Raw genomic sequence first — 11,784 nt, 5'->3', positions numbered from 1 at the left:
TATTCATTGGCGCCAACAATATTAGCTACCAAAGAACATTGGTAGTTGAAAATATAAATATGCTACCAAAATATTTGGTAGCAGTAATATTTGATATTGTATGATTAGAATTTACTACTAAATCATTTTGCTACCAAAATTTAGTAACAAATGATAATTAACTGCTACCAAAAAAATTTGGTAGCTAAAAACCTCATTTTTTGTAGTTTAATATAAATCAATGCAGAGGTAAATCAGGCTCTTGATACCAAATGTTAGATTAAAATGAAATATATGCATATGAACAATTCTATACATGTAGGCGGAATTAATATATATATATATATATAGATTGAACATATACAAAGAGAGAATCGAATAGTCATTGCAATTGATAACCTCGATCTAACTTTAGATCTACAAAAGAAAACAAACAGAAGTTAGAACGAGTACACAATCTTACAAGCTCTCACTAACTCTTTTAGATGGAGTTACTGATAGTCAGAATAAGCAATCCGGTACTCTATATTTATAGAGTGAGACCTACCATCAGAGTCTCTGCCACAGATTGAGATATTTTCTCAATCAGTTAGAATATACAAAATCGGGTAATAAACAAAATCGGATAACAAATAATATTGATCATTAATTAAAATATATTATCAATAAATAAAATATTGACTCTTACGTATTAAATCAATTAGTTATAACAAATTAATTTTATATGTAATTTAAATAAATATTCTAGCATCCACCGCTAATAATTACGCTGCAAATGATGTAAATTGTCGCAATGGGCAGAGCATTAGTGAAATGAGTCAGTGGAACAGTGATGCACAAAAGACAAAAACAAAATAATAATTAAAAGAAGTGAAATCAAATTTGTATATATACGTGACAGATGAAGGATCCGCAACTTATCCATATATATATATATATAGTAGAGATATGTTTTCCGAGTGTGAGAATTCATATATTTTCAAGATGAGATTACAGTCGTATATATACATAGTCCTAGTATTATTACTGTTTCAGGCTGTGTGATCAATTAGTAAGGCAGATAAACGCGTTCATATATACATCTTACTTTTGCATGTATATATCAGGTGTCATCGCGGCAAGCATGTACTATTCAAGTGTTGACACCGACAGAATTAGAAAAGTGTGTCTTATACCATTTTAATGAAACATTTCGAGATACATATATGTTTGAGTGAGATTCGTTATTAATCTGTGAAATGTTTTGTGAACTTGTCTTCTCCTTTCTGAGTATACATTAATATATGCTAAAAATGGCATATTATCATCTGAAGTGAACCAAATCAAAAGATTAGTATGTGTGGGATTTAATATAGTCCTACATAGAGAAGAGAGCACTTTCCTAAGTCTATACAAAGAACTCTTTTGCTTGGTAAGTAACAAACAATAAGTCTGTCTTCCGCACGCAAGAGAGGCAAATCATGGGGTCAGATTAGCATGACAATCATGCAGGACAAATGTCAGCGCCTAAAAGTATTAGCTTCTTTTGCAACCAAGTTTTTTTTTTCTTTTCTTTTCTTCTCTAAAATGCCTAAATAGTGTTATAGAATCCATGTATCTGCTGAACATTTTGTCTTTCTAAACAATCATTTTATGGCTAGCTAATAGCTGCTTTATGGTGATAACTCCCATCTTAATTATGAGCCGGTAACAGTTTTAACTTCTATTTGAAAGATCGTAACATCTGAAACTTTTTATGGTTAATGAAAAGAACAACTTTAGGCTTTACGTTGCCATGACGTACGTACTTGTCTCCCCACGAAACCTATAAAAGAATAGCTATTCCCACTCATTTCAACATACCTTCACAACCCGACATTCTTGCCTTCTCCTTACGCTGTGGCTGTTAGGATCATTAGTTGTTGGTTGATTCTTCTTTCAAGTTTAACTCTTTTGTTGTTCGAGCACTCCTCGTACATGTTCATAATCTTGGTGATGGTATTGGGAAGAGCAAATCAACAAAGGTGCATAGTTGCTGCTCTTTTAATTGTTTTATCTTAGAAGACAGACCTCATTAGCCACACCTCATAATTATCTCACATGATGGAAAAACCAATAAGTTTGGTCGATAAAATCTTAGCACAATTTTAAAAAAAATGTCAAAATATTCTTCATTATGAATGCATTTTGTTTCCAAATATATTTAAAGTCATTTAATTTTAGGCATATTATATATACAAAACAAATGCACGTACAAATTAATTAAGCTCGATCACGCTAGCAGTAATTAATACAATTGAAAAGTTTAGTGGGATGCGCGCGCAGCTCCATCTCCACGCCAAATTCCTTTCACTAAAAAATAATAACTAGAAATAAAATTTGACCTATGACATAAATTGAAAATGATGACGAAAAAACTACGACATACAAATTAAGTAATTCAAAAAATATAAACGTATACTAGTAATTATATATATATATATATAGCCTTGCTAAACAGCCCATTGGATCTGCATATGATCAGAAATAATCGCTTCGATGTTCTAGCTCATTGATCATTGGCTTTATGGGAATGGGGAAGTTGGGAACCGTTTGATCAAAACGATCGAGGACGTACCAAAGACATAATCTTTCTCGTCATTATCATCATACGCTCGGCCGTCGCTCAAACCGTACGTTCAAAAGAGAAATCTCTGTGTCCCATATTGATCTCGTGCTGGGGCCCAGATTGATCAGGTTGAGCTTGGTTTGATGTTGTGGTTTTAGCGGGGGGGGCGAGCTCGTTGGCGAACCGGTCCTGATGTTGTTCCATTATTTGTCCCAACTCAATCTGCTGGTGTTGGTGTCTATGATGAGAGGACGAACCGTCCGTGGCCAAGCGGTGTTGGTGGACAGATGGTGGAGATGGTGAATCGTTCTCCCATCGATCGACAGCGTCGAAGTTGGAGCGCCGTGGGGAGTTCTGGAGGCTGTCTGCCTCGCTGCGGTAGTGGCGCAAGAGGTGAACCGGGGACATGTGGTGAGAGGGCGTCGCGGGCCGGCTCGACAGAGGCGTCACTGACCCGGCCGCCCGGTTCTGTAGTTTGATGTGCTTCCTGGCCGAGTGGTGCCAGTTGCGAAGAGCCTCGGCTACTTTGTCGTTGAATATGGTTGGCTTCATGGATGAACCCATCTGTTGTTGTTGGCATCGTACGTACCATGAATAGTGTTAATTAGTAATTACATAAAGAGTTAAACTACATATATTTATATGGAAAGTGTGTTGTTTAGTTTTAGTGTAATTATTACTTGTGTGACAAGGGCATAGAGAGGGAGGGTGACGTAGCTGCACAGAATCTGGATGAGAACCCTGATCATCGAAATCACAGTACCGAAGGTGTTAGAAGATTTACAATTTTTTTATTCGTTAATTAAGATTCATGCTTAAGCATAATTATTAGTTTAATGAACTTATAATATATATACCCCATCGTGATTCTGATTACCACGTCCTCCACATGCTCATGAAAGCAAGATTTGCGTCCGAATTCATACTGAAATTAATAACCAAAAGAGGGAAAACATATTTAGATAAAATTTACAAAAATAAATTAAAAACATTTTTTATTATTATAAAAAACATTTTATATATATATATAGCTAATTACCCAAGTCCATGCAAAGAACGCAAGCTGGAAGGCATTCTGCAACGATCAAATCAATGAAAATATATTAGAAAAAACTACATATAAATTAGGAATCTCAAATATATCTACTGTAAAATTTTTATATAAGAATAGTTTTCCAAAACACTAAAAGGTACGTGAACTTTAACAATAAAAATACAAATTTTAGTATATTTTAAAGTAATTCAAATGTAGAATAAATTTTTTATTTTCTAAATGACATAATATATATATTTATATGACTTTATATATAATTATTAATTATATACTTTCTTAACGCGATACTTAAAAAACTTATACTAATTATATTTTAGAGATTATTCTTATTTATTTATAATTAAAGGGAACAAAATTTTTTATAATAAAATAAAAGTTATTGTTATATAGAGTATTATACTAATAAATATTTGTAACATAGTTTTATGTAATACTATATTTGGTATCCACTAGTATTTACATATAAATATATATCCAACCTAATACTATATATAAAATTATACTACTCAATATAATCTAATATAATATAACTATACAGTACAATACTAAAAAATACGGGTACCAAACATCCTTTAAGAGTGCATAAGAAAGGTAAAAGAGTATGGTTAATTAGCACTGATCGTCTCTACGTATATAACATATATAATATTGATAAACCTGATCTAGATAATATTAATTACGGTCCAAATATAAAATTATAATATTACTATATCAATTATATATAGTATACAAGAGTGTGAAAATAAATAGTGATCCATTCATCAACAGATTGAAGTCATTTTCGTTATGGCCCGGTACGTTGTTATTTGTTTTATTTTGAACAAGTTGCATGCTCATTAATATATATTTTTAAAAATAAAATAATTAAACCAATTGATAAAGTCACTAATATTATTATTTGAATTATTAGTATATATATATAAGTACCTGAAAGAGAACGAAGTTGATAAGGTAGAGAATAAGGCGTGGACGGTTGAACCAGAAAAGGTCGTCCCCAGGTTGAACCACAGGCACCCCTTTCACCACTTCTCCTCTTTCTTGAATTCTAAGTCCCATCTTTGTTATAATCACTTGTAGCTTGGTCCCCACCAATAGGATGACCTGCAATATATTTAGTTGCGTTTTCAGCCGTCAGATTCATCCCTATATATACGGACCAGATAATCATTTAAAAGCGTGAATATTATTATGATTTATTTATTCATTATTATAATTAATTACTTACAATTAGAGGAACAAATGGTAGCCAAAGATAAGAGTACCAGCCTGTCCAAATGCAAACGAATTCATTATGGTCTAATAAATCGGCCAATAAATAACAAACATCTAATAATATTTATAAATACGTTATTATTGACTACAAAAGATTAAAAATAATTTTATTATTCGATTAATTGTCTTGTATAACATATGATATAAGCACATACACACACGTTTTCCTCTCATCAGGTTTTTAATGTTGTTTTCGTTTTTGTGTGTGCTTTGAAAATTTGATCTATGATAATATCAACTAATCAAATTATTAGAAACGCATTGAATTATTAATCGTATAAGTCTTTTTTTTTAAGAAAAGTAACAAAAAAAGAATGCTCCTCAAATGACAATTTTCCTCACCATGTGTATTGAAAAGCAGAAACACCACCGCGAAGAACCAAATCGGAGGACTGAGAGAGAAGACAAAACAAAATAAAAATTATTATATTTATTAAAGTTTAACTTAAACTTTTTCTTAATTAATTAGTCAATTTGGAATTAAATGGAATAATAATAATAATTATAAAAAAAATTAATTGACAAATTGATTATAAAGGACTAATTACCTGATTCCCACAACGACCTTGAAATCCTCTTCTAGCGATCTATTGATATACTTCTGAAAGTCAAATTTCTGATGGCTTTGAGGGGCCAAATGTGCCTGAAAATTGTGATAACTCAACTAATTTAGCTCTTCTTTTATGAATATGAGCTAATATCTCAAAATAATAGGCCCACAATTATTGGCTGCTTAAGTTAATGATTTTTAGTACAACTACCATTTTATTTTATGTAGTGAAATTTTAATATATAGAGATAGATTTATATGCCATAATTTTTAAAATAGCATCAATGTGAACAGTCAATAAATAGTTCATTTTTCCTTTTTACGTATTGTGCATGGGCAGAAAATTTGTCAAAACTGCATTAACATTTGTTGACTAAGGAAAGCTAATAATTAAAGCTTATTTAATTTGGTTTCTTAGCAAAGTGAACTAGTTTTTGAAATAATTTTGCACTTTCGTTTAGTTTTCACAATTTTTTACAAAATTGTTATCGACACTCCAGAGAGTTAATCAAAAAATTCAGACAATTAGACAATTAATCAAAATTTTATATAAATGTCATTTTACAAAAAAAAATATCAAAACTAAATTTTAGTACAAAATAAATTTAAAAAAAAAAGCAATTTTCACGGATTACACTATTTAATTTAATTTAATTTAATTTCGGAACTTAATTAAATTGTATAATTAAAGAAATTCTTACCATTATAAATCCATGCCTCAAAGTTAAATAATCGACTTTAGGAACCGATCTAACAAATTGTCTGAAGAAGCACACCTGCGGAAAATAATTTAAAGAGCCGGCAACAATTAATAATCAATTTATATATTATAAAATAATACATATCAATCACCCCATTACGTTAATATAATTTTAATACAAAATTAATGACAAATAAGCATTAAATGAAAAAAAAAACAAAAGAATATAAAATAAATTATTATGTTGCAGACAAAAAACGAAGAACGGTGGAAATAATAATAATAAACAAAATAAAGTCAAAAACCAAATATATAAAGAAAAGAAAATTTGTGTTGAGCCATAATTGGAGTGACGGCCTTGTCATGTCAAAACTTGCCATACTCAGACCGTTGTTATATATTAACCTTAACACGCCATGTATGCATTATTTATTTAATTTATTCATTTATAAATTTTAAATGTTTTTCCACATTTTGTTCAGACGAACCAAAGATTGAGTTCAAGCTTGTTTATATCTTCACGATCAAGCTGTGATTTTTATTGTTTTGTTAGTTAGTGCAAATTGAAATGATATTATTGAATTCGAATGGTTTTTCCTCATTATTATATGGATTAGTGTTTAAAAAGAAAAGAAAAGAAAAGAAAAAACTTTTGAGCTGGGGACTATATAGTAGCTTGTCAGCCGAATCATCCAAAAAGGAAAAACAGAAAACAAAAATTTGAAATTCCTATAGTAACCTTCAAAATGACGATGTAGCTATGCTTGTACTACTATTTATTTTGTTCACGTGAATCCACATGCAATTTCATTATCAAAATACTTAAAACTCTAGTTTAAATGAAATGATGACAATAATATTAAACAAATCCTTTTAATGCACATCATATAGTTACCCAATGCATGCACTTGTATAAAGCTAGTTAATTCAGATGAAATCATGAAAGGTAGATCTAGCTTGATACGATCAACTTTATGGGAATTTCAATATGTCATTAAAGGTAATTAAAGGAGAAATTAATGGGTTTAATTTAGAGCCCCTCCCCTCAATTTAAGCACTAATCACTAGTGGGGTCATTTTAATTAGTTGTTGTTACATTAAAAGGACACGTCATTTTGATAGTGATAAATTAAAGCAAATGTGGACACAAATTTTTTAGCTAACTCTTATATATGCAAATATCTCTCTATTTGCTTCACTTCAACGCAATCAATGATTATTATTGTAATTTAATTATTTTCAACCCAATGCTTTAATGATTAATCAACCAGCACCTTTTATATAAATATATATATATTTATATAACACCTTCCCTTAATTCAACATGTACACACAGTCCAATAACTACAACTTTCCACGATAAGACCCATGCAACAAATTTAAGCATGTGAAAGCATAGAAAGAAGAAACTTATAATGATTAATACAATATGTATATGAGTGGATGAACTAGTGGTAATTAAGTGAATAAAAAAGTACAAGGTTAAAAGGTTCTTACTATCCATATTAGGAAAGGTTGTTTGGTCCAGAAGCTTAAATGCCTCCTTCCAAATGACGTGTCCCTCGCAAATCTGAATCTTTCTGGATCTGTAAAATATAAGACAATAAATATATATATATATTTATATATATAGTATGATTAATAAGCACTGCATCTAATGTCAACGTTGGTTACTTAATTCTATCTCTTTATTTTTATTTCAAGTTGACATGTACAACAACTAGTTTTATACTCATTAAATGTATAATGCACAATACATATACATACACATATTCTAAACTTGTTTGACTATTTGAACGAACAATATAACCAATGATGAGAATTATTAATTTTACACCTAGAAAAAAACCACTTTGAAAGGTATCCTATATCTTATTAAGTTGGCAACGAATTATTAACTTTCTTCTTCCTCGTGTAATTATATAACTTTTTAAGAATATATTTTTAATGTACTGTTGATTCTCACGTTATCAAATACTTTAAACTTACCATGTGAAAATTGATATTCAGCGGTTTTAGTCTCCTTTTCCCAATTCTTCCAACTTCTCATCTAAAATCAATATATATTAAGTATATTTAGGTATTGATAAAGCGTCACCATCATCGCAGATATAAATTAAATAAAATAGACGGACGGATCGGAAAGAGAATTCAAACTTAATTAATGTAATCAAATGCATAAATATATAATTATATATATATTCATATAAATCTATCCAAGTACCTTTAGTCTGCCCAGAAACATAGTCATGATACAGTAGAGAACGTGGAAAACAGCCAGCACAAAGATAAAAATATGCAACTGATGAATACCATCCGCCGAGACAAATGGAACTTTGCCCTGAAAATATCAACATAAATACCCACCTGAACTAATTAAACCTTTATATATGAATAAATATATATATAGTAAAATTATGTTTATGAACGAATTTTTTTACTCTAATATTATTATAGTATAATATATATTACCTAGACTATTTACTCAAATAGCCAAAATATAAAGTATATAATAATATAACATTAATTTTGTCATATATCCTCATATATATCGATTGTTTTGCTCTTCGAAATATATGACAAATCATGAACACTTTCGCGCGAAAATTCCTTGCCTTTGTCATGCACTAATATAATTAATATGTTGTACTGGTATAGTATTAAAATTTTCATTATTTTAAATAACTGTATGCATACAATAATAATAGGAAAAAAAATCTGTTGTGTCTAATTTCTTATTCTCTCTATGTTCCACCCACCAATTAGTTTAAGGCACTTCATTTATTTATTTAATATATATTTAAATTATTTACAACTTTATTTTTCTTCAACTATATTAACACTATAAATAAATAATGTGTCTTACAATAATTTGTGTGTAATGGGATAGAAAATTAGTAAGAGCAGATATTTACACAAATGCTTCAAGACAAAATTACTACCTTTTGAATGTGAAATGCAAAAGGTTAAAATATGGAATGGTGGACTTTCTCCAATAAATAAGGGTATATATTGTAAATATATGCTGATTTTATATGATTGGACGAATATATCTAAATAAAGGGATAAGAGAGAATCAATGTGAAGGGATTTGCCGGATTGACTATTAGTGATACCTACCCTTTCAGCACACTTGTCGGTCCCTGCCGCCGCCAAAAATCTCCGGACACTAGCACCACCGCCGCCGGATTCTAGAAAGGCTAGCAGTTTCCGACTGTTGCTTTCGTTATCCACATCAGATTCTTCCTTGTTCAGTTTCTCTTCTTGTTCTTGGTTACATGGATGCCATGTCGCCCCAACTTTCTTCGATATACAAATGTTTGAGATTGGACCTTGTCCCACCGTTAGGAGCAAGGAAATGAATCCCAATAACATGAGCTCTGAAAACCCCCCAAAAAAAGAAAGATAGTTTTGATTAATAATGTAACTAAACTATAAATAAAAAATGGGTATTCATTGGTTTTTCAAATGATGAGAAGGCGTACCTGACTTGATCTTTTCCAGCGATTCAAAAAGAGCTCGTTTATGTTTCTTCTTAAACCACTAGAAAATTTCAATAACAACAACTATATTATTATCAATTTAAAAAAGACAATTTCAAAGTATACTAAATTAATAATAATAAGAGTAATACATGCATATATAGTAGGTACCTGGCCTATGAGATGGATTATGTGCTCTATAATGATGGAAACAAATACCAAAACTAAGCAAACTAGAGCGACGGCCCATGTTGGTGTTTGCTCCAGAGATCTTCCTCCGCTAGCCACCGCCATATTTTCTTTTTCCTTTCCCTTCTACTTTGATTTTCCTTCTCTCTTAATTATTAAGAAAATTACTCTCAAAATATGTGTATATTTATACGATCGATCATAAATTAATGTAAATAGGCCACCGGGAATACTGTTAGAAACTCTTGATGGTGTAAATTCTGATTATAAATTGGGATGGAGATATATTGTGGAAAAACTGATAGTGAAGCCTTAATTGTAAACAGTGAAAGAGAGAGACAAGAGAGAGAGAGAAGGAGAGAGAGGACTGGGATGGGATTTCATATGTGCATATACAAAAGTATGTAAAAATGAACTTAAGTAGGAATGGGGTATTATAAAATATATGCAGTCCATTGGAAGGAACAATTGGTGGGACATAAATGGACGACTTTGACTTCCGAAGCTAATTACGCGTAACAGTGAGAGAGGATGGAATATTTGACTTTGATCAAAACCTTCTATATATCAAAGCTTTTCTTGGACCAATAGAAAAATAATCCCCAAAAACTGAAGATGGTTTTAATAACAACCTTTCGATTAGTTAGTCTAACAAGTCAACACCTTTCCTAATGTACCTTGCACCACCAAATTGTACCCTTAATTCACTTTCGGTTAATGTATAATTAATATATATATATAATCTTTTTCACATATTACTTTTCTTTTTTTCCTCCCTAATAATTATCTAACGGTTGATAAGTAATAATGACTATAAAATAATCCACAAAAGTTACTGCCATTATGTACTTTGATAAACTCTTTTCGGACTTAACAAAATTTGCGAGGCTGCGATTTTTAGAAAAGTATACATGCACACTCGTTAGAATTCGTTGAAATTTTCTATAAAACAGAAGGTTTATTTATCTGATCATCATATAACACGTACGATATATCAGATTGGTTTACTTTTCTAATAAAGTTTGCCTGACTTGTTCTTCTAGGAATGAATAACGATCCACAATATTTAATTTGTAGACTTGTTGTACTAGTATTATTTATGAGAGACAGTTACACTATAACAAAATAGATGTTTTATGATTTTAATTGGGAGACATTGAAAGTTTACAATGTCTCCCACTTAGTGAGACGTTGTTGCTAGGGTCATTGTAGGTATATATCCCACGTCTCCCGTTGGGCACGTCTCCCACTGGGAGAGGTGGAAAGTCAAACGTTGACTTTCCACCTCTCCCATTGGGAGACGTGGGAAGTCACTCACCTTTCCCAATGGGAGACGTGGGAAGTCCCTAGGAGACATCCCACGTCTCCCATTGGGAGAGGTGAGTGATTTCCCACGTCTCCCAATGGGAGACATTGAAAGTCTCCCACCTCTCCTAATGGGAGACATTGAAAGTCTCCCACATTTAAAAAAAATAAATTAAATAAATTTATAATTAATATTATTAATTTAAATTGAATAATTAATATTAATTAATTTAATAATTAATTAATTATTAATTAATATTAATTATTAATTAATTTAATAATTAATATTATTAAATTAATTTAATAATTAATTAAATTGAAATAATATTAATTTAAATTTAAATTATTTTAATCTAAATTTAAATTAATTTAATAATCAATTAAATTGGAAGAAAAAAATATATTTGTTAGATATATACAAGAAATACAATATTTGTTAGAAATATTCAAAATGAACAAATATTGCATTGTGTATGAAGAAAGAGTTAAAAAATTAAAAAAAAAAACCTATCAACGAGGTCGGTAACTTTGGATTATCGGCAATATATATGTCGCCCATTCTTGTCGCAACTCATCAATTTGTGCCTATGTATATGATGTGCTTGTTAGCTGCAAGAAATATAAAGTAAAATATATTAATTAATTATTTGATTACATTTATAGTTT

The 11,784-nt window shown here is 30.3% G+C and overlaps 1 protein-coding gene across 1 annotated transcript; it reads right to left on the bottom strand.

Annotated features, from left to right (window-relative positions):
* Positions 1-2,204: 2,204 nt before the first annotated feature.
* Positions 2,205-10,202, bottom strand: LOC133788532 (MLO-like protein 6). Its single transcript, XM_062226048.1, has 15 exons — positions 9,796-10,202; positions 9,628-9,685; positions 9,263-9,522; positions 8,367-8,483; positions 8,132-8,192; positions 7,640-7,728; positions 6,144-6,218; positions 5,441-5,535; positions 5,235-5,284; positions 4,846-4,886; positions 4,548-4,721; positions 3,606-3,641; positions 3,424-3,491; positions 3,247-3,307; positions 2,205-3,130 (listed from the first exon to the last, which is right to left on the bottom strand). Exons 1-15 carry the CDS (start codon positions 9,916-9,918, stop codon positions 2,624-2,626), a joined length of 1,815 nt encoding a protein of 604 aa, XP_062082032.1. The 5' UTR covers positions 9,919-10,202; the 3' UTR covers positions 2,205-2,623.
* Between the last annotated feature and the right edge of the window lie 1,582 nt (positions 10,203-11,784).

Source organism: Humulus lupulus, chromosome 7 (assembly GCF_963169125.1).
Source record: "Humulus lupulus chromosome 7, drHumLupu1.1, whole genome shotgun sequence".
In the NCBI taxonomy this organism is placed as follows: domain Eukaryota; kingdom Viridiplantae; phylum Streptophyta; class Magnoliopsida; order Rosales; family Cannabaceae; genus Humulus; species Humulus lupulus.
Note: the sequence above shows the minus strand (reverse complement) of the source record. Positions and strands in the feature narration are given on the sequence as shown.